Raw genomic sequence first — 25,126 nt, forward strand, 5'->3', positions numbered from 1 at the left:
TTCTCAGTCAGCTATCCTGTATAAAGACTACATGTTAATCCAAATGTTTAATGCGAGCAAATACTTGGTATTCACTCGACGATGTATATACCTTAAGTACTTAAAGCGAATAATATACTTTTGAAACCTGGACTAGAGTCGAGAAAACAGTGTGCAACTGCAAGATTTAATGCTGAAGTATCTATCGAATCCTCCCCCCAGCGCAATTGCATTTCCGTACCGGAGGCACCAGACGAGTTACGTCAATCAATCACGTCCCTTTTCATTCAACATTTTCTCGACCGGTCAATCCTTATTCTCTCGTATACATATTATTTTACAGTCTGATTGACAATAGTGTCAAAAGGCGCTACTCGATTCGCGCGTGTTTATTATTTTACGATATTCCTACGTATGTACGTACATACACATACATACATACGAGCGGTCGCTTGGGGCTCGCATTGACGATCGGCGTCGACGTCATTCACGCCCGAAAATCTATAGTAAAACCGCCATGATTCGATGGAACGTGTCTATGCGGGTCTCCACTCTGACTTCAGCCTCCATCCCCGCAGCGACGACACGTCGAATACATCGCGCGTCTTCACGAGCTACGGTTCATCGTTCCTGTCATTTATGTATCTCTCCTCGCAATCGTCGCAACACTGCGATTATCGCGACCCGGATCCGGCGCCGACACAACTCGCGCAGCCGTTGCGCTGCCGCAGCAGACGACGTCAGGTGGATCCGCCGAGTTTAACGATCGAATCGAATCCGGCGTTCGTCCCTTCGGAAGAGAAAGGAACGAGGAAATGGCCGGAAGTTGCTTATTCGGGAAGAAAAGGAAACGCCGTGACGGAGAAAAACGCGCGACAGCGAGAAATCGAGAGAATTGACACTCGCGAAAGGATTCGCGATGACGCACAAATGTCAAACCGAGCAGACGACAAGGACGGCCGCCATGTTGATTCGCCGCTGCCGCCAAGCCATGAGTGACTAGAGTGTAGAGGGTCGACGAGCGTCGCGTTTCGGCCGCCATACTTGTTTCAGCGGACCAATAGCGAAGCGTCTAGTCGACGCGGCAAAGTGTCGAATACGCTCTCTCATTCGCTGATCGCGCGTAGACCAAACATATGGCGGATCGCTTCTAACTCGTCACTATTTTACGACTCTATTCGTGTCTTGCACGAGCTCGCACGCATTGCACATTGCACACATGCTTCGTTGACCAGTGGCGGGCTGCGTCGTGATAATGTTTTGTTTACATCGAGTGCGCGACGAGGACCACGATTACGACGACGGCATCCAGGATGCTCGACGAAAATGCGAATGAAGGATCGACCCGCAACAGCAGATTCAGAGGTAGCCTCCCCTTTTTTCATCTTTCAACGTCAATGTCATTCGATCGCGTGTCGCGCTTAACAAGGCGTTCCCGCGAAATTCCCGCCCGAACAGCTGATGACAGAGGGAATTTGCGCATCGCAAAATTACACACGAAATTTGCATCCGAGCGAATTCGCGACGCGACGTAACGTCAATGTCATATGGGTTCTCTCGCGAGGAAAATAATCGGCGAGTAAAGATGAGAAATCTACGGTGTCTCGCCGCGCATTTCGCGCCCTGGGAACGTTCGAGAAAGGCGAAAGAGCAGCTGTCACATACACATACATATATATACACGCATATATATAACGTGCGCCCAATTTTACGTCCTGCGCCTTTCGCGCGAATCCCTGCTTCCGAATAACAATTTCGAATATAGCACGAATGTAGAACGAAGGGAGCGACCTTGACTATTGCGCTCGATTAGGTATCGACAAATAGGTTACTGTCAGCAACGATTTCACGAGCTATTTTCCTCAAAGGCGAGTATTAAAAATAAAGCTGAATTTTTCGGGATTATAAAAAAAATATTGACAATGACGTTGATGCAAGAGAATCGTGCGTGTGCATTCTCGCTTTAGCGAACTGAACTTTGCCAAGAAGGCAGGTTTGTTTGAAACCAAGTACACATGTCGCATTGCGACAGAAATGGCAAACTCATAATATATAATCATTTCATTGAATATTGATATTTTGGAAAATGTAGTCGCAAGAAAATTAGTCATAATTAATCTAAAATTTTATACACTCTTATTCTCTTGCATCTAACTGTCTCCTCATATCTCTTCATTTTTTAACAATATTTTACTTGAATTTTTCTTAATCATTTTTATTAGAGAAAACCCAAGTGCATTATTAAACAATCTTATTTCCAGGGGGGAAGGAAGATATATAAGAAGGGAACTATTCTAATAATATAAAATATTTCAAGACAGAGATGCGGGACAAAAATGATGGAGAAACTAAACTCCCGTCATATTTTCGCTCGCGTCGCGTCTCACGTCCGGCTCTCCCGAAAACGTGAAACGTGACTCGCGCCGCCACCGCCAGGTGGCGGGCCGGCGCGGCGTACGGCTGGTTCGCTGTGTAGACGGCCACCATTGTTGAAACACTGCTTTGGTTGATGCCCCGGACGATTTTCGGGGGCCGAAAATCGCAAATTCGCCCTTGCGGAAGGGCCTCGTTGCGGTAAAGTGCGCGTAAAGTCCGGTCTCGCGTTCGCGCCAGGATACGTCAGCCGCGACGACGGTGTCTCTCGCCAGCGAGTCGCGCGCGACGTTCGGGCGCATACATTTTCTCGGTGATAGTCGTCTGTAATCGTCGTCGTAGTCGCCGTCGTCGTCGTACGGGGGAGAGACGGCGTGCCCAACCACCGGGAAAAACGGAGTGAGACTTGGTGCGTGTCTATCGATTCGTACGAAGGAGCGAGAGGGTGAGAGGAAGACGCGAGATCGCCGAAAATTGTCGTTTTTTTTTTCTCCGTAATTTGTCGGCGCACACTCGCACACACGTACGTACATACTACACATACGTACACACACACACGACGACGTGCGCCCATGGTCGGTGCGACGTTAGAACGTGCGTGTCGTGCGTGTCTTTCGGCCGCTCGCCTGCCGTTGCTGCCGGTGGCAACGCGACGCCGTGCGTAGTGCGTGCGTAGCTACATTCATTCTCGCGCATCGTCCCGGAGTGTGCGTGCGTGCGATACTGCAGGCGTGCGGCGTGAAAAGTGCACACCGGTCCTCCTTAATACGGCGCCGCGTGATATAGGTACTACTTGTTACGATATTTGTGAAATTGCGATACGTCGTCGCGCACGCGGCTCTATTCCAAGAAAAGAGAGAAAAAAAAATATATATATATATATTCAGCGCCTCCTCTCTGCGTCTCTTTCTAACGCCCGATTTTTTTCCTCCGTCTCTATCCCTCTTTCTACCTCTCTCTCTCTCTCGTGCTCGCGGCGACGCTATCGATGTGTGTAGTACAAGTGTACAGTGCGTGTACGTATATACAAGTGTGCAATACGCATGGAATAAACGTGTCCGACGTCGTCGCTGTTGCCTTTCGCGTGTATACGTGCGTGTCGTATCGTGCGCTCTGTCCGCTCCCTCTCTCTCTCTCTCTCTCTCTCTCTTTCTCGCTCTCTCTTTCTCTCTCTCTCTCTCTCTCTCTCTCTCTCTCTCTCTCTCTCTCTCTCTCTCTCTCTCTTTCTCTCTCTCTCTCTTTCTCTCTCTCTCTCTTTCTCTCTCTCTTTGTCTCTTGCTCCATCTATCTCTTTTGCTCTTTAAATGGTGTGTACGCGCATACGTGTGCCGGAATTCGCAAAACGCACGCCACGAGTTGAGGTACACGACGCCGTGATCGCGAGCAGCGTGCGAATACCGAAACCGAGTGTCTCGTGGACGACGAATGTCGGATCGACCGATCGTTTCACAGCCTCGTCGCGGCCGAACCGTTAGACACCGCGTTTTCACCTCGCCGGTCGACGCCGTGAAATTTCCACTCGAAATCTCTCTAATCTTTCTCCCCGTTTCCTTTTCTCTCCGTCAAGGCGCGAATTGATATCCCGCGTATCCGATAATTATTTCATAATTTATTGCCGATTAATTCGCGACAGATCATTTGCATACTTCTGCAAAAAAAGGATATCTTGGAAAAAAAATTTTCCACGCGAATGCTTGTGCGGTAAAAATTCGCAAAACGATGAGTGTATGTTGGCTCTTTTGTGGCGGTCAAACTCGAAAGTGTGCGAATCAATGAATTGCGGATATGTATAGTGAATGAGCTGTTTGAGAGTCAATGTCGATGGGTCGTATGAATAAAAGCAAATGCTCTTGGTAGAAGCATCAAACGTGTGTTTGAACAGGATGAGAAAAGTGTATCTCCCATACAAATGTTCCCTTTGTCTTTACTTACAAAATACTCGTTTTATATCTCTCAAAATATTTGTCCTAATAAATAAGAGCTTTCTGCATTTTATTCATACCAATATTTTCTATCGGAATACAAGCTGCTATATTGCTGTTATGTAAATATAAGTTTGATGGTTCTTCTGTTGAGGAACATTATTTTATTACTTTGTTCGAGATTGAATTACAGTTATCGTACAATACGAGTGTGCAAAAAGTAGAAAGAGTGTGGCAGAGTATTTTTTTTATTTCTTATTTAATAAAAAAAATTTACTCCAGATTTACACCTAGGCTGCAATATTTTATTTACTTCCTGCATCTTTGAAATTTATACAAATTTTTGTATTATATATATATATATATATATATATATATATATATAATGTGATTTTGATGTGATATTTATTACACACAGCAACAAGCAGCTTGTTTATGTCAATTATAATATCTCTAATTGCATAAATATATCTTAATTAAAGTTATTGCAATATGTTTATTCAAATTAGAGTGAAAGAATATTTCTGTTATGATTACAGAATCTCTGAATGTATCTAAACCTATATCACAAGAAGAGAAGTTTCTGGATGTAGAGCGATATTACTTCTACTCTCAAAATATAAATGAGCGAGATAATAAAAATAATCCAGATCTTCAGTATGGTGTGAGTTGTCATGACTCTTCTATTGTTCCCAACAATGGTAAAATATAATTATTATGTTATCATTTTTCTATACATTTCTCTATTAAATAATCATGAAATAAAAATATATATTAATAAAAATTATATATACATATATATAAAACTGCAAGATAAATTTTAATACAATATCTATTTAATCTGTTGTTTTTCTGATATTTTAAACTATATGTTACTTTTTTTATAATCTAGTCAAATTCTTATTACTCTCTATTTTAAATATGAATTACAATTAACTTTTTATTTCTAGGACTACACATATTTGATGTTGCGCCACAATGGGCGCTATCAAACAATTTGCAGTGGGTTGATCTGCAAGCATTGGTAGCACATAATACTGTGCAGGACACATATTATTTACATCACAAAGAGAAAGAGGCCACGAAAGCTAGTAATCTAAGTTCAATATATTCAACAAAGTTATCGCAAACGGCACGACACAATGATAGGATAGTGAATTTTAATGCACTAGCTAGTACGATTAATGAATCACTATCCGAACAAACAAGAACACTGCAAAAGGAACAAAAAGATAGGCTGGATAATTGCCGGAAGGATTTTGGTACGGAGACAGAACTTGAGTTATTAAATATCGATAAAACAACGGAATCCACATATTCGTTTGAAAAAAATCAAACTAAAATTTTGTCTGAATCGCGGAAAGAAATTTATCATGATAAAGATATTTTTAGTTGTGTGTCAAAGCATTCAATTAACGCGCAAAATATTACTGAACTGAAAATTGCATCGGACAATATTGAGCATAATAAAGAAAAGGAAGTTTGCGATTCTAATAACACCATTTCTGTAGTCGATAATGAGCCACTTGATTTAGTAATAAATTCAAAAGAAAGTAGCCATATTTATAGTGAGACGAAAGATCGAATCTGTAACTATCCATATTCATCGATTGGCGATAAAGAAACACCTCTGGTGGATGGTGCCATTTTAAGACAGATAGATCATTCCCCTAATGTACAGAGTTATAACGCAGAGTACAAGAGTGTAGATTACGGTTTATTGAAACTTTCCGATTTAGACGAGTTGTCATATAATTCGGGCAAAGGTAAAGAATTGTTGAAAACCATCGCTAAGTTGGATACCAACAACAAAAGTGAAATAAACGGAAGAGCTGTAACAAATAACGATTTGAAACAAGAGAGAGCGCATATTTTGGACAAGTACATCACGCATGTATTACCATCGCGCTTAAGCAGCGACAGTAAATCATCATCTTGGACACATTTGCAATCGAATGCCAAATGTAACGATATCAAGAAAGAGTGCTGCACCGAGGAAGAGGCACACAAGTTAGAGAATACCGATCTGGTGCAACTGACTGCCTGCATACCAAAATTAAAGGAAATGTCAGGACAGTATCCAGGTCATAGCCGACCACCGGTTGGCACACCTCCACCGCAAACTGTCTGGAATCATCTCACTATGACGCAGGGACCAGGTATTTCATTGAAGTTTCCGACTAATTACATCGTACTAGTTGTTTATCTTACAATTTTGCAATGTCATTAATTCTTAATATGATAAATAATTCATGACGATTGCACTTTCAGCTCTCAACATTCATCCAACATCGTTGTCTGGTGCCGCGTTGAGTACAGCCGGGTTTTATTCACATCCATCTATAGCGCGAGCATCCCACCTACCGTCTCAACTTACTCCTCAACTCGCTCACACGCAAGCACCGCCGACGTGGCATACGCCCACGGTTCCCTCGAAAAGCATTACGCCGGCTAATACACCGGGCAATCCCCTGTTCAATTTACAAATGCTGGTGGATAATCGGCAAAATCAAAATCAATACAGAAACTCACCTGGCTCGCAGAGTACGCTAGATCTCTCGTCTACGTCGGAGATTATTCCGGAGAATTATTCTCGAATACCTCAGGATATTCCCATCAGTTTGACCGCAAGGAACGTGGATAAGGGCAATCGAAACGGCAACATAATCTCACCGCCGATACCGCTGAACGGGGAGACTTCGTCGGATAGCGGAATCAGTTCGTCCGTGCCGACGCCAAACTCTGTGAGCGAACCGGTCTCGCTATCAACGAAAGAACTCATCACTCCTAAAATAACGGTGAAAAACTTTGAGAGCAACTTGAAAGGAGTCGCGAATCTTCACGATAAGATTAAGGAAATGAATGTAGATAATTTTACGCAGAAAGTGATAAATTTGCCGCCTAGTGTGACGATAGAGAGAGTGATCGCGGACAAGAAGGAGCTTGAAACTCCTGTGAAACCTAAGGACACGCTGAGTGTTATCGCGCAAGTGCCAAGGAATGTCTTACCTGTTATAGTCAATCTCACGTCCAAAATGGAAAAGGATGTCACGGATAGTCCTAAAAGGGAATCCTCCTCCGAGAGAGACAAGAAGCATGACGAGACGAGCGTGAGATCGCCTAAGAATTTGCCGAAGAGAGGAAAGAAGGGTGTCGATTCTCTATTAGAGAAATTGGAGGGTGGAAATAAGAAGCTCGGGAGTACCGAGAATATCGGTTCGGTAATTGTGATGCCGGTAGAGGAAAAGGACACGTCCAGTGTTAAAAGTATGTCGCCGGAGAGACAAAAGTCTAAATCACCAAATCGCGAGGACGAGGTCGTGTCGCCGGCTTTCAGCAACGACGACTCGAACGACAATACCAAGCAGCGAAGGAAAAGAAAACTTGAAAAGCCCGTGAGACTGAGCAAGGACTCGAAAACAGAAGTCGAAGATATGGAACTCGAGCCCACGGAACCCACGGAATCGAGAATTATCGATCCGGTGTCGGAGGAGACGGCTACGAGTTCCGCACCAACGACTGACGTTAAAACCGACGAGCAGATTGCTAGAGGAGCGGAAGAGAGAATATCGGACAAGACAATAGCGGACGAGAACGCGGAAGAAATATTGGAGGAGAATAAGCCAATTCGAAGGCGAAGGAGTAGCGAGGATGCCATGATCAATAACTTGACGAATCCGGCGAATCAGAGGATACGAAGAAAATCCAGTGACGACGCGTCATCCGAATTGTCCAAGGTGACGAGTCCGAAAAACGCAAACAACACAACGACGTCGACGACAACGAACGCCTTCGTCGAGGTCGAGTCAGAATTGGCAAAGATGTTTGCCGGAATCGTGGAAGCGGATTCAGATGTCAAAAATGAAGAATCAAAAGCGGAACTCGCGACGGCGGAGATTCAGGGCGACAGCGACGCTGCGAAACTCGAAAGTCTCGAAAATAGTATTCTGTCAATGACGACGGATTCTCAGAACGCTCAGAATACTCCCATTGACGTTTCTTCTACCGTGGATACGAAGTCATCGGGCAAGAAGGGTAAGAAGGGCAAGGCGCAAGGCAAAAGGAAAATATCCAGATCGTCGGAGAATATCTTCGGCACGACGAGTGATTCTCCGCCCAAGGAGACGAAGAAGAGGCGAACATCTAAAGGTTCGAAGAAACAGGAGCAGGCTTCGAAGAAGGCGAAGAAAAACACCAAGGTCGACGGCCTCAGGGAGATGGCGTACGATTCCGGTTCGAACGCGAGTTCGATCAGATCGCGGGGCCCGGTGGTCCACGTAGAAGGCCCTAGAGACAGTCCGTTGAGTATCCAAGTAGTCAACGCACCGCGGGAGGAGGAGGAAGAGAAGACCAAGGAGAAACGGAAAAGTGTCGGCAACGGAAACGGAGGCCGAAGTAAGAGGCTCAGTCATCAGAACGATTTAGATTATAGAGGTGCGTGCGCGCGATTGAAAATCGCTGTTTCTTTGTTACATCTTTAACAAACAAGATTTACTTTATCGTTTTAACATTTTTCGTTGTATTTTACTGCAGGTAAAGTTAGTAAAGCAGGTCTCTTCAGTTCAACCTTGTCGTCGCGATACGATGCGCACACTACGGATTCTACCTGGGTCTGTGTATTCTGCAAGCAAGGTCCTCATTCTGTTATACCCGGAGATCCGTCCAGGCCTCATCCGAATCTGGCCGGACCGCACATTGCGACTGGAACATACACAGTATGTATTTTTTTTCAAATGACTTGACGTTTCAGTTATACAAATTATACAAATTAGACATCTAGTATATCATATATATTGTATATACATCTCTGTGTGTGTGTATTTTCTATATTATAATTTATTTTTTATCCATATTGTATTTTATATATGTTAACTGAGTCTCTCATCGTATCAAACTTAAATGCGATTTTTATACGATATTAAACCAAATGTATTTGAGAGCGATATTTAATATTAAATGCGACGCCCTGCGTAAAAGCGAGAGTTCGTGCACTAGCAATGCAGATATAATGTGAAAAATGCGCGTAACAGGTTCCGGCTGGCGTGTTAAGCGACTTATTTGGGCCGTACTTGATCGGCAAGGAACGTTTGGAGGATGGTATTTTATCAGCCGACGAACAAGAGATTACGACGGAACAAAAGAAAGGGGGCAAGAATAAGAGGAGCTTGAGGTACGCGGGTCTGGCGGACCAGTTCTCCGCAAAGATGGGCAAGAAGAAACGGAACTCAGTTGAAACAAACGCCGTCTTCACGGGTATGACTCTGCATCCCGGCGGAGAGGAGCAACGATGGGAAGTATGGCTTCACGAGCAATGCGCGGTATGGGCAGCCGGGGTTTACATGGCGGGTAAGTCGTCAACGTCGCAAATAATGGAATATACATATAAAACAATAAGAAAGCAAGCCAGCGAATAATATGAATATTATACTATATTACTATATAATAACGAAATATATATAATAATATATATAATATATTACGATCGATAATATATATAATAATATATACACAGAGAGAATTTTCTCTTAGAATTTACCCTGAAAATCATCGTGAGACAATATGATATAGAAAGAATTTTTTTGAAAATTTCTCTGATTAATATTTATCATAATAAAAATAATATCTATTACACAATAAAATATAAAATATATAATATACTATGCAGTTTAGTAAAATTAATCAAATATGTGTTTTATATTTTATTGTGATAGATATTATTATTTTTATTGCGATAAATATTAATCAGAGAATTCTCTAAATTCTTTTCATACCATATTGTCCCATGATTACCATGATTTTCAGGGTAAATTCTAAGAGAAAATTTTCTCAGTGTATATAATATATTTATAATATATAATATTTATATATATATAATATATTAATATATAATATTTATTTATATATAATATATTTATTTATATATAATATATTTATTTATACTATATTATAATATAAATATATATAAAAATATATATAATATATTACGAAAATTGTAAAACTTTGGCAGGCGGCAGAGTGACAGGACTGCAAGAAGCGGTGTGGGATGCTGCCAAGTCAGTTTGCAACTCCTGCGGTTTGACAGGGGCGAATATTGGCTGCGTGAAACGAGGTTGCAAGGCTGTTACGCATTATCCATGCGCATTGACGAAAGGTTGGCATCTCGATACAAATCAGTACATACCTAAGTGTAATCTTCATCGAGTTACGTGAAACTCCGGTGAGTCTGTGAACATAGGCTAATGTGAAAATTAGGTATTATTCACATTATATCACACTGAAAACCGGCTTTAATTAGATGCACCGAATAAAGGGCAATAATGTAAGAGACTAAGTATAAATCCGTTTATGACTGAAGATAGCCTTACTAGTTAGTAAGGTATGTTCTAGTTGACAAAGCGCAGGAGCAAAACATATTCATACGCGACACAATCACTTGATATGTAATAAAGTTACATTGTTGATTGGAATATAATAACACGAGCGAGAAAAAAAACGATATAATTGATGTAACTATAAATAGATAAAAGCTAACAAATGGTTGATTCACAATATTCTCTCTATCTTCTCTAATAGATATAAATTGATCTTGTTTAATGAAATCAATGTGAGATGTTTTGAGATTACGCTTTGTATCATTCGACGTGTAAATGTGAATCTGGAGCGTGAAAGTATAAATGTGAAAGCAGTTATACTAATTTCCAGACAGCAAGTTGTAGAATCAATATGCTCGAGAAAAATACTTCCCAATGTACAAGATGTTTAAACAAGAACGCTATTAACTATATTACTATTTCTGAGAATTAAAAGGAAAAAAAATGAATGACGAACGAAAGTGAAGAAATAGAAACTCTTCTCAATGGTTGAATTTAATTGATTTTCTTGGCCTGTGGCCTTGAACAGTGGCCTTTTCGACTTAATATAAAAAAGCAAGATTTTTTTAAATTTTGAATCTAGAATAGACGGATCGCTGTTGAGGAATAATGATAATCAAAAAGGAAAGCGTTTGCTTTTTTTACTCACATTTACGAAAAAAAACATTACAAATTTTCTTATTAACATCATGTACGCAGGAATACACAAATAGGGCATATTGTACTGAATGTTATCGAATTTAAAATCTGTAAAATGTGCAGCCATCAAAATTGGACACACTTAAATGCAGTAAAATGAGTAAGTCCAAGTAACATAAGCGAAAATTGAATATTCTCTGTCTTTTCTTTTTTTCATGACGATCGAGTATGTAAGGCAAGTGTTCTCTAGTGGTTGTAAAAAAAGAACTTTGTGTATATACAAAAATAAAGAAATTATTGTATACATTATTGAAGCATCATGATTCAAGATTTTATTAGGAGTTTAAAAACTTTGTATTTATTATTCTCATGGGAATACATGCATGTGTTTCATAACAAAATTGTTGTGATAATTAAGGTGTTTTATTTTTTCTTGTTTGTATGTCTCTACATCTGAATCATTAACTATACATGTATAATTGTCCATGTAAAGTTCAATCATATTTTATTAAATTTTTAATATATATTTTTGTATAGCTGCTTTATCATGCAAATTTTAATTTTTGCATGTTACAAATCGACAATTTCTTGAAGATATATATTTTTATGCTTGGATAGAGCAAAATGATAAAAATGAGAACACTTGTAAAACTTTATTAACTCTGTAACTCTAATGTAATAAGAAAGAACAAAGAACACGTTTCATTGCATTCAGTGATACGTTTTGTACATTGTCATACTCACTGTCATTTTACTAATGCATCCGTATGATCATAAAACCAGTGATTTAAATCCAACGTCCCACATGTGACATATGATTTATTGTTAGTGATTAAATTAACAGCTATGCATTATTATGAAATTTGTAATAATTATGTTGATTTATATATATATATTTATATAAATATATATATATATATATATATATATAAATTTTTTTCATATTAATATTGTCATCTTTGATGTCATTGTTGTCGTCATCATCGTTTCCATTGTACTTTATCAGAGCGTAAGAGAGGCAAGTTTTTGCTATAATGAATGTAAGAATATTAACCAGCGATTCTCTTGCTGCATCAAGAACTATATAGCAAAGATCAGGAAAATTGTATAAAAATAATATTATATAGAGATATATATACAATGTGTACATAATATTAATTTGCGTAGAGGAAAAGATATATATACATATATATAGATTATATATGTGTATATATATATATATATATATATATATATATATATATATATACATAAATATATACACATAGCACACAATATACACATCAAGTATATATTGAAAATAGTTGTCACATCTTCTCTTACAGCACAGAGTATGATATAAATTAGATATAATCATTTTTAAATAGTAACTATATATTCGGAAATGGAGATAAAATTATATTGAGCGTAAAAAATTCTTTGTACATATATAGGGCATAGCAACAAATGTAAAAAATATCTCTTTTTATTTAGAGAAACATTTTATTTAGAGAAGCATATAAACTCTGTTTTGAAAAATAATAATAAAAAATATGAACACGTTCACACTTCGAGAAAAAGTACACAAAGCCTAATTTTCTTTTCGGGACACCACTTTCGACGCTCTTCGGTGTTAAGAAAAGACGGTCTTTGTAAAAAAAAACGGACGCGCATACAGCCAAAAAAAGAATACTTAGATGTGTAATAAGAGAGATATTGAATTGTAAACGAAACGCTTATACTCTACAATTGTGTATGAAAAAGGGAAACAAAAATTTTATCGTAGAAGAATAATTGTAAAAAAAAAAAAAATATATATATATATATTAATCTTATTACTTGTGATACAAAGAAAGAAAGAAAGAAAGAAGACAAATTCCGTAGTGAAACGGTCCGACGAACGAGATATTCCAATTTTTCCATCGTCGAGCGATTCTGCGTACACAGAGCGATCCTCATGTACAGTAGAATTTTTGTAGTTATCAGTAATATAGGATTGTATACATATTATCATTTAGATCCGTATCTTGTGGATAGATAAAGTCTAAGGACACACAAATATATTGCATCACCAAAATGGTAGAGAATCCCTTAAAAACAATTTTTCTCTCTGTACGCAGAATCACGCTCGCCGAAATTTGCGCTATGAGAAAAGTGTTTTCGCGTTTATCACATTTCGACAATTTGTATAAATGGATCATACTTGGCTTGTAAATTGCACATCGAGGGTGAGAAGCGTAAAACGCGAGGCGCTGATAGATGAGTCAAGCGCAAAAAAACCTGAATATCACAATGCCTAAGTAATTTGTAAAATAAAAAAAACAAGATAAACCTGTAAAGTAAAAAAAAACTGTCGCGTCGTGATATGTGGGTGTAAGAGAAAAAAAATAGCGCGAAATAGAGGCAGCAACAAAAAGAAGCAGCATCGTATAGTATCGTTAAATGCGAGAACAAGAGTTATGCATCTCTTTCTACTCTTCGTATATTTTAAGTTTAATTTTTTTTTGGGGTTTCTTAGAGTTTTTGTTTCTGTCTTTGACTTTCTTCGCTCTGTCTCTTTTTCTCTATTGTTTTCCCTGACTTTCATCTGTCCCATGTATTTTTCTTCTTTCGAGTCGGATAGATGTATCTATTTTTTGTGACCTGGTTTAATATTAATAATTATTAAGGAAAACAAGATTGATTAAACTCTATTTAATAATATGGAATGGTAGAGAGAAATCGGCGAATTGTATTTGAGATCAATACAATAATACGATTAAGTATACATCTTTGTGTAATATAAATATAATAAATAAAAAAACACGCTCTATATATATACATATAATATATTGTAAGCTATATTATAGGTAAAATCCTAACTGTAATCCCAATGGCTACAATAGTTTTGAAATAATTGCAAAATCTTTTTTTATAATACGAATCAAAATGATATTTATTAATGGAAAAATAATTTAAAATTTGCGATGGAATGTAAATATGTAAAAGATTCTTATTCAAATTTCGCGGCAGTTGCGGGTTAGGGTTAAGGTTAGGGCACGTGGTTAGGGGGTAATACAATATGGTAATTCGGCTAGTTTCACGGCATCTCTTGCACTGTAACGATCATATGGCGAATATGAATAGAAAAAGCTATGCAAGAGAAGAAATTAAATAACGCGTCAGAAGGAATCTAAAGGTATTACACAAAGATTTTTGATTGTAAATATTAGTTTTTAAATATCGTATGCTTTTGTTATAATTTAATAATTGTACAAAGTTATGTTAATAACCGAAAATCAGACATGAATTTTTAGTCGATCGAGTGTATCGTATGCTCGGATATTCACGTATCATGATTGATGAATGATTCAACATTTTTATTCATTAATATTTCACGAATTGTTAATTATTATATATTATGCTTTCTCTTCTCTCATGTTTAATCTTGTGCGCATATTAACTACTTAGACTGATATTATATTTATAAAATCAAAATTTGTCAAGCTTATTATCTAATTAGAATCTAAATAGAATTTTTGGAATTTTTATTAGAATATCTCCAACAAACCTTTTATCTTACAAATATAATATCAGCCTCACAAATGCCACATTATCAGAATTTTCAGTCATACACGAATAAACTAAGCATGACCGAAAATGTCTGATAATTCCAGATATCAAATATATTCATAAATTCTGATGTATTAAAATATTCACGATTCTGAAAATGGTTTTTAATTTTTAAGTTGCCGCGATTTTTGCTCTAGAGACATTTCGGCGCATCTAGTGTTTTTCTCGAGGATACTTCGTTCAACCGCCGACAGATGGCGCCAGCGGTCAACTTAGCGGTTTCAAAAGAATAAAAAGTACAGGACAACAATACGCGCGGCCGAGTCCGATGAAAATTGTGGAAATGGTGAAGTTGTGGTGTGGGAGTACTCCGAGTTAGGTGAGTACATTAACGAGTATACATAATCGAAGTGATAGCGTTATCGAGGAAAAGTGAGAAAAGGGAGGACGCGTCGTGCGAGATTGCACGACTTTATACGCTTTTCTTCTTATTATCGTCCCCAAGAAACACTTTGCCATGCTAGTGCTGGGAATTGTTTTGCATGTACCACCTAGGTGTCTCTCTCTCTTTCTCTTTCTCTCTTTCTCTTCCTTTCTCCTTCTCCGACGATTCTTACCTGCCGATTTCATTCGACTTTGACGAAACGAAACCTCGAAATTATCCTCGGAAAAAGGATGTTCCGCGGTTTCGTATATCGCTGCACGATATCGGCAGGTGCATCATAACCTCTCTCTGGTGCGACACGTTTTAATAATTTCGCGAATTGTTTCACGCGCTCACGCACCGTCCTCGTCCTCGTCCTCGTCCTCGTCATCGTCATCGTCGTTATTGTGTCAACCACGACAGGTGTATATTATTGGAAAATACGCACGCGGTTCGCTTGTACACGCTCATATGAGCGATGCATGACGCGACGATGAGAGAGGAACGAGAACGAATTGTTCATCTAACTAACTCGATCAATTGTTGTTTTCGGCACCGTGCGAAATTCCGATCCTCTCTTTTATTCTCGAAACAAAGGCATCGGCTTCGTTTCTTTCCTGTCCGCGTTTTCCCACACTTTGCATATTTAAAAAGAAAGATATATAAATACTTTTTTCATGTATATATATATGTATTAATATTTTTAATTTTTTTCAACGTGTGTATATAATATATATTTAATATTTAATTTATATATGAGAAAAAAAAACGAAAAATATAAAATATATATATGAAAAAAAGAAACGAAAAATATAGACACAAAATTTTTACACGAAAGGAGCAGGCGAGATTTTTCGTGATCGCGATCTAAAAAGTAATTTCGAAAATTTGAAAAGCATTAATAAAATGAGTCGTGTATTGTATTCGTTTCATTTAGAGAAAATTGTATGAACATTGACAGTTTACGTGAAGTTAAAAAAAATGTAAATATATATATATATATGTATATATATATATATATATATATATATATATATATATTCCTCGTGATCGAATCCACGATTATATCAAACCCATGTGCATTACGCTCGTTATCTGATCAACGTGACAAGATTTTCCTCTCCTAATATTATAACGAAGCGCACAGCGCTCGAACAGCTGTTCGTATATGTATATATATATATATATATATATATATATATATATATATATAGCATAAGGATTTTGAAAAGCATGCATTAAATACGTGATTGAACTCTGACATTTCATATATATTATTATTATTTCGAAGCATGAGATAATCAATGCCAGATTTCGGATCTAACGTTTCGTGTCTTAATTGAGACTGAATCAATCCTGTTGGCTCTCTTTGTTGCTAATACAATTGTTTCGAACAATTGACTATAAACTCAAAATATATATACGTCAGAAACGCGATACATAGAGAGAATTTTCTCTTAGAATTTACCCTGAAAATCACGATAATCGTGGGACAATATGGTATAGAAAGAATTTTAGGACAATTTCTCTGATTAATATATTTATCACTATAAAAATAATAATATCTATCACAATAAGATATAAAACATGTTTGATTAATTTTACTAAACTGCATAGTGAAATTAATCAAACATATTTTATATTTTATTGTAATAGATATTATTATTTTTATTGTGGTAAATATTAATCAGAGAAATTCTCATAAAATTCTTTATACCATATTGTCCCACAATTATCATGATTTTCAGGGTAAGTTCTAAGAGAAAATTCTCTCAGTGTACTAATGAGAAAAGATCATTAATCGTGTTACTAATTAATATAGCCCCTAATTTTTTTCATTTGCTTTTCGTATAAAGATTAATGAATTCATCAAGCAAGGATTTTTCTCCGTTTCGTCCTCTTCCTTCCACCCTCTCGTTATTCACGCGCGTCACCAAATTTGCACGCCGCTCTTATATATACTCCCCCTCTCTCCATTTACCCTACCATGATCCAACCCCTATTGATTGCTCTACCGCACTACTGCCCTACTTTTATGGCTTTACCCCACCAACCCTTCGACGACACCCTCCCTTCACCCTCTCTTTCTCCCTCCTACGTCACGTATCACGGCCATAGACGCGAGGGAGGTTAGAGCACGTTCTCCCTACCGAGGAAATGCCGCTCTTGCAGGTGCGCAGGAAGTGCAGCGTTGCTAGGCTTCCGGAAAAGGGTTGAAAGAGGAAAAGAGAGAGTGAGCCACCCGAATCTCGGGGGTGCGGCCCCTCGGGAACTTAGAACCGTATTTTCGACACGTGTTTAGCCAGATACCACTCTTACCAGATACGACTCTTTGACCCTAGTATCGTATTAACATGTCGTAAAAAATAAAAGAGAAATTTTAAACGTGATTTGAAAAATTTATTTATTTTTCGAAATCACAAGCGGAGGACAATGATATTTAGCATTTGAATAAAAAAAATTGGAAAGTATTTAATGATGTCGCGCTGAGTGATAAATACATTTAATGATTTCGACTATAATTTTTTTCAATGTAAAAATCTCTCGATATGAAGTAAGATAACCCTTGATTTTATTTTCAAAGAGTTTTCTGTTCTCTCTTTCTCTCTAATAAAAATATAGAATATACATTATTTATAAAATTATAGAGCATACATTATTTAAAGAAGAATATCATTTTGTCGTCTGCTCTTTTCTTCTCTCAAAGCAATATATATTTTGTCAAAAATATCTTAAAATATCTTTTCAATCGTTATACACAGAGAATTTTCTTTTAGAATTTACCCTAAAAATCTTTATAATCTTGGGACAATATGGTATGGAAAGAATTTTATGACAATTTCTCTGATTAATATTTATCACAATAAAAAATAATATCTATTACAATAAAATATAAAATGTGTTTGATTAATTTTACTATATAGTATACTATAAAGTTTAGTAAAATTATTGTGATAAATATTAGTCACAGAAATTCTCATAAAATTCTTTCCACACCATATTGTTCCACGATTATCATAATTTTCAGGGTAAATTCTAAGAGAAAATTCTCTCAGTTGTACATACAAATTATTCCGAAAGCTATTTTTGTGGAGGAAGGATTGATTTTTTTTTCTATGTAGCGCAAAAATTCTATTTGTAATGAAAAGAACAACGATTTTGCGACGTCTGCTAAACGCTAATTTAGAGGGTGCTCTATCTTTGCCGATCGGTGTCGTATACGCGTATAAGTACACGAACATCATCGAACGAGACGCACAATCTCGGACATAAATCGTAGACCTTCGCCAGGTTCGTAAATCGTCTTGAAACCTCTATGTGTGACGGCCTCACTAGTAAGTCGCGTGTGCGAGAATCAAGGCTGTTGGTTTATTTTTGATAGTCCTGTAGGGTTGTTTTATCTCTCCTCGCGTGGACAAGGCTTTTCTTCCACGTCGCTAATATCGCGTGCCAAACCCGATGCGTGCGATATTTATACGATCTTTCGCTCGTCGTTTCGTGTTAAAACGGAAATGCATCGCGGATATGCATGATTCTACACCCTTTTTAACTCGGACGAGACTTGCTAATTAAGACGAGCGCGCGATTTCGGGATCCTTGAAAGAGGAAAAACGTTTCGTTCGTCCTTGCCAGCTTTCTCATCGACTTCTCGTCTGACTGTTTTACAAATACCCGCTATAACATATCGCACGTCTAACAAATTATCGCCGCGTGGCGTGACCGGTGGCAGTGAGATTTCTTTTTTTAGCATATCAGCAATCGATAGTTTTAGCCGCTCACGCGAAACCAATCTCGCCATCCGTTCTTTCGGTCGACTGCTGCGGATTAGAAACGCGTCGCTGTTTCGGTATTTTCGCCAATTGATCCTCCGTCATTCATCCGCGAGCGTCCGGCATTATAATCACTGCGACGAAGTGACGTGACTCAGCGTAAAGTCAGCCGGCCGTGAGTGATGCGAGTGCGTGCTAGTCGTACACGCGTTGACCCTACTCGAGTAGTATCAAGCGAGCTTGGTCAGACACCGTGTCATTTCCATCGCATTTCACTTACGGTTTTGCGCGAAATTCCTCTCCGGAGAATATCTGAAGACGAGATTCTCCTCAGGGAAAGATTCCTACTACATCGCCAAAGTATCCTCTCGCTTATATTCTTTAAGAGTAAATATTGCTAGGAAATTCCTATTTAATTCAATATTAATATATATAATTGAGATATTGGTAAATTTAATAAAATCTTATCCTAGAAATATTTTCAAGTTAAAGTTTTTTTTTGTATGCGGAAATATAGAAGGGACCGCATCTTTGTAACTAATGTATAATAACGTAATGGATAAACGGATTTGTTTAGAAGCCTGCTTATACGTAATAAATTTAAGTGACAGTTGTTATTTATTTTACGTTTCCTTCTTTCATAATTCTTCAGCGCGACATATTTTGGAAACGCTATTTTATATATATACGAATGCTATTTCTGTTTGGCACATCATGGTATTTAACAGTACATATCTACGCTTATACAAGTCACTGCCATTCGTATAATATCTATGGCTTGCAGCTAAAACAACTTCGTTTATGTCAACAAGTGTAATTCGTCTTCTATTTTCGACTCACGAGTTTGTGTAAGTGACAAACACATTTTCGTGCAAACAGTATTACTGAGGATCCAATAATGCGATATCATGCTAAAAGGCTATATATATAGAATAGAGAAAAAAATCGGGGCAAAAGTGACGCAATTTTGAACTTAATATTATCAAAAAACGTATCTTCCCTCGCGTCTCGAGTCAGCCGAAGTCAATCAATTATCGACGTATTCCGATGCATTCTTTCGCGTAATTTATTACAGCAATGTGGACTCGACTCGTGATAGTATATGTATTTCTAAATTCGCGTGCCTCGCGATCAAAAACAATTAGCGAAATTTCGACGAACGCGGGGGAATGCGCTTATCGCCCTTTGTCCGCCGTTCGTAAGAATTATATCGATAATCCGCGCGTGGCCAATGTCTTTATTCACCAAGGTCATCAGTGATAGAGAACGTGGTGAAGGCAGTAAGGCAGTAAGATGACTCACACGCGGGATTCGCCGAATCGCGGTCGGATCGATCCCCGGGCGCGCGGCTGCGTCAGAGACGAATTATAGATTTCGATGGGTCGGGGTAGCGCCGATTTTTTGGGGCACACGCGAGATTCCCGTTACTGTCTTTCTCTATACGCTTCTCTTCCTCTCTCTCTCTCTCTCTCCCCCTGTTCTCCATCGTGAGTCGCCGACACCGCGTGTATAGGCACGTGAGAGAACGCGTGTCCCGTGAGCGCAAGCACCCGATAACCTTCCTTCAAGGGAATTCCCGCCCTGCGGATTCGATCGAAGGTACTCGGCCGAGGTGAAGGTCAAGTTTGCTGGTCGCCAGTCGGCGATATATCTGATGATTTGCCTGCCATTACGATATCTCACGGGATATCTCGTTTTACTAACGGGGCAGGGGGGCAATTTAAATCATTGGGCTTCTCGGTTTTCCCCCTGCTTTTTCGCGAAACTTCCGTCGCGTGGCGAATATAATTTATCAGCCACTACTATAAGTATGTAATGAGTATATATGGATAAATATGTACGGAATGACAATCTGAGAATAAAAGAATAACTCTTGATTCTTATGTATCTCCAACTGAAATTTATTTCAAAACTAGATAGCTAATAAAAAGAATTTTATTCAACATATCTAACTTAGAATTAAAATTTACAATTGGAAAAAAGGGAGAGAATAATACTGATAATGATTTTTTAAAGTTTTTACAAAATTTATATATTTTAATATTAATTTGTCAAGGAAGCTTTAGAAGAAAGATAAACTCTTATCGGACGTATACCGATGATATTGTATCTGTTGTCTTTATCGGATGTTCGGTTTTTTGATTACGCATAAGTTGCAATGCGATATGTTCGATATGCTGGCGATATGTTCGAGAAGATCGACTAACTTGCAATTTTGCTGCCGATACAGCTCGGCTATTATTTATGAGGACCGATATACGTGGTAATCCGTGGAACGCGTATCAGACGACTTGGTGCTTTTCCCGGATACGAATTCTGATTGTGAGTCATTCGTTGAGAGTCGAATTATATCAGTTAGTTGCCTGCGCAATGGTAAAACGGCAAAATACGCTGACATTTTGAGCGGCCTGACCTATGGTATATTACTTTTGACACGTCATTGTTAAATATATTCGCCGGATTAAAGATATATCTCGAGCGTTTTATAATTAGCGGCTTTACAATATTTTCTCTCGATTCTATGCACTCGAGCTTCTTCTATTTTCGAGTTTTCCGGATTTTTATATAGAGCTATCTATTTTCCTTCAATTATATATAATTTAGCAAAAATATATATTATTCGCGATCATATATAAACGATTATACAATACAGAACGCCCCGATAAATTTCGCGTTTTTCAAACTTGGATTCTGAATCATCCGATAAACAAAATAGTTAAATAGCATCGCCTTTTCATTATATCGATGCCACAGGTAGAAAAACCAAGCCGATAGTTGGTCGTATTTCATCCATGAAATGTCACTAGCCTGGGGAATTGAGAGCGAAAAGAGCAGCGATATTTTACATATATATGTATTTTACTCAATGTCCCAATCGTTCGCGACTTTTCTCGGAACATTTCGTCATCTATCCTAAAATTTGTTTTTCTCCAAATATCTCGTTAGCATGCAGAGGGTATCAAGGAGATCGATTCGCGCACTGACTATATATCGCGTGCACGTGGATTCGCATTTGCATTTATTATCGCGTGCATGCTTACCGAGAGTAAACTTTTAATCAGCTGTTGTGAGTTGTGAGAAATATACATATCACACATCAATAGATCCTTGCAAATTTAACACTTTCGTCGTAATGCGGCAAGAAATATAAGATTTCGATGGACGAAGAATCGCATCTCCGTTGAATTTTAAATTATAATTATACTTTATTTTTTAATCAAACAATGAAATGATATTTTATGACAATTAATTTATGATAATTAATGACAAACTCGCTTCGGGGCTTTATAAAAACGTTTCATTCATTCTATTCATTATACAATTGCTTTGAGAATTTTCTTACAGTACAGTGCTTAATGAAGAGTCACACTAGTGGTCATTCACTTGCGGAACTTGCAAGAACTTTACTGCACTCGTGAAATAACGGGTTTCCCTCCGGTGTCTTTACTCTCGAAGTATAGGAAAGCAATGATTGCGGTACGCTCTCCCGCATGCATTGTAAATATTTTACAAGATAATCGACATATCTTGGAACAATAAAATCGCGAGAGAAAATGACAGACTAACGCAACGCTCGCTATCGTTTTGCTTATCGCACTTTATTCTTCTTTAGATATTCATTTCTTAGGTACTCTATGCCTAAAGAATTTTCCACAACGATATTACTTTATCGCTTTATTGTTCCTGATAAAAAATTTGTATTAAATAAATATTGTAACTACGATGTTACATATAATTAATATCAGAACTTTAGCTGGCGTTTGTATTATCCGTCTCGAAAAAATTTTATTAACAATTTCTTAGATTCTTATGATTATGAAACGATCTTTATCTTCATAATGTCTACACCTGCTCGATTTTTCTCAATGCTTTCACGTGTTGTTGTATAGTTTCGGTCAATACGAAAAGCTGTATTACATTTAAATAATGCAAAGATGTGAAGTCTAGTTCACTTTCCTTAGTATAACTACTTGGATTATACTTGAGTGTAAGCACGACTAACGGACAAACTTTGTGAATACTGAAGTCTGATAAGTTCTCTCATTAAGAATTACGACGATCGTTGGCAAAAACGTTTGCTGACATTCAATAATTCATATAAGCCAATTTTCACAGTGGATATACTTCTTTAATTATTAAGGCGCGAACAATTTTTAAATTTCTTTTGAATTTGTTAACAGAAATTATAGAACTTTAAATTTATCGTAATCGTCTGCTGTAAACATTTCAATGAATATTAAATTGCAAATAAAAGATGAGAAAAAAAGTTAGCTCTAAAAATGAGCAGAAATAGACAAAAAAGTTAAAAAGAATATTGCTTTTGCAAATGTCGTGAAAGAATTTTGACAATTGTATGGCCACCTCCGTTTTTGTATCAAGATTATGCTTATTATGGCGAGAATCGTATTTCTTGCACTGCCAAGAAATTGCGAAAATTATTTCGACGTTAATTTACGGCTGGTATTTTTGGTCAAGCCTACAGAGAGATATAACAGTTGGAGATATTCCGCTTAACTTTCTGCGTACAGCCTGCTTCTTCTTTCATTGATGCTGGCGTCAGAGATCGTCTTGACGTCGATCTGAACGCGAGCCAAGAGAGTGATCATTCTTCTCTTTAAGATATAAGCCAACATTTGTCAATTTTCGAGCGATTTGCAATGGTAAAGAGATTGGCGAGAGCGATTATTTCTTTATATAAATATCATTAATAAAAATATATATGTCATTTTATATCTTTTAATTAGTGTAACTTTCAGAAAAAATGTGTCAAAGGGAGTATTATTATTGGAAAACATTATATAACAATTCTATATATGGTCTTTCCACTTCTGACGTGAATGATTTTTCGAATTGAAAAATTTTTTATTCTCGAAGGATTTTCTCTAAATGTCTTTTCAAGACATTTATTTTTAATTTATTGAGCACTCTGCAGAAGATCGCGTGGATACGTTACAGTGTCAGATGTCAGCTTTAATTCGTGTCGCATTTCAAACAGCGTTTAATCTCCTCTTTAATAAATTTTAAGCATCGAATGACATGATAATTCTACGAAGAGAAATCAATTCGAGTATATTCGTCAGCTTATCAATTCGTAGCAGATTTACATATAAAACAGCTGATTAAGTGCACACGCAGATTCGTCATCTCTAACATTCGATCGTTGCTTTTCAGTTGCTAGCTCAATCTGAAATTTTGCAAAGTATGATTTAATCATTCTCTTATAATCATTTTGTTAATCATTGAAATCATTTATGGCTTTAGCGTTGATTTAATTAAAGTTCGAAAAGATCCCACACGCAAAATTCTCGCGCGACACGCGAATTCGCATTCAAAATTTAATGGATTCTGAATACGCGAGCCTGTCAACATTGGATCTCATGGGATGACAGCAAAATGCAACTTGTCAGCCGGGGAATGAAGCGACATGTGGCTCCGGTATTGATCCGCACTACGAGAACCGTCCGTCGAAACTGCGCGCTTTTTCGCGTATACCTGCTTCCAATTTCGGCGCATTCTTCCCGAGCGACCGTCCGTGAAGTTACGTTTTTACGCTGCACATATAACATCGTCTCTCCAATCATTTTTTTCCCCGATTCGGTCCGATTGCACGATTCGATGAAATTCTCTCGGTATAAAGGACGCCGGATCGAATCCGCAGGTTCCCTTGTGAACCGAAATCGAATTCTCCTTCCGCTCTCTGACGAAAATAAAGATATAGCGATCGTGCGCCATTTATTTTTATAACAAGTATAAATACGGTTCCGAACCAAAAATATCTAGAATATCGAGGAAAATATTTTAAATATGGAAACCCGTGAAACACACGACGCCGTAAGGAACAACAAAAAAAGAGATTGTGTTAATAATATTATCTAGTTAATATAGTTATCTTATATGAAGGGACGGAAAAAGGAAAGAGGGGAGTAAAGACGTCAGAAGGTTGTGTGCCTATCGATGAAGGTATATTCACGTACTCTATTCCTCGCTTATTTTTACGATAACCGATAATTTTCGCGAGCATCTTATTATCGTCTGCGCGATGACCAGACCCTTAATTGAAGTTATCTAAAAATAACAATGAGATTCGCGCGTACAGAATAATAGGATCTAGCCCGT

The 25,126-nt window shown here is 37.7% G+C and overlaps 2 protein-coding genes across 3 annotated transcripts in view; both read left to right on the forward strand.

Moving 5' to 3' along the window:
- Window positions 1-927: 927 nt before the first annotated feature.
- Window positions 928-13,688, forward strand: LOC145933842 (uncharacterized). Its single transcript, XM_083033835.1, has 7 exons — window positions 928-1,344; window positions 4,814-4,975; window positions 5,225-6,433; window positions 6,546-8,708; window positions 8,808-8,989; window positions 9,305-9,620; window positions 10,282-13,688. Exons 1-7 carry the CDS (start codon window positions 1,293-1,295, stop codon window positions 10,482-10,484), a joined length of 4,287 nt encoding a protein of 1,428 aa, XP_082889961.1. The 5' UTR covers window positions 928-1,292; the 3' UTR covers window positions 10,485-13,688.
- Window positions 13,689-15,049: 1,361 nt separating this feature from the next.
- LOC145934080 (uncharacterized) overlaps window positions 15,050-25,126 on the forward strand; it is a 28,283-nt gene continuing 18,206 nt past the window's right edge. The window contains exon 1 of one of the 2 annotated variants that reach the window (XM_083034318.1): window positions 15,050-15,194. The gene's annotated coding sequence lies outside the window, so the exon portion shown is untranslated. The remainder of the gene's footprint in view (window positions 15,195-25,126) is intronic. The other variant, XM_083034313.1, reaches the window with a different exon arrangement.

This window comes from Prenolepis imparis, unplaced genomic scaffold (assembly GCF_030444845.1).
Source record: "Prenolepis imparis isolate NDT839.2.m4 unplaced genomic scaffold, iyPreImpa1.0 SCAF_3, whole genome shotgun sequence".
Lineage (NCBI taxonomy): Eukaryota > Metazoa > Arthropoda > Insecta > Hymenoptera > Formicidae > Prenolepis > Prenolepis imparis.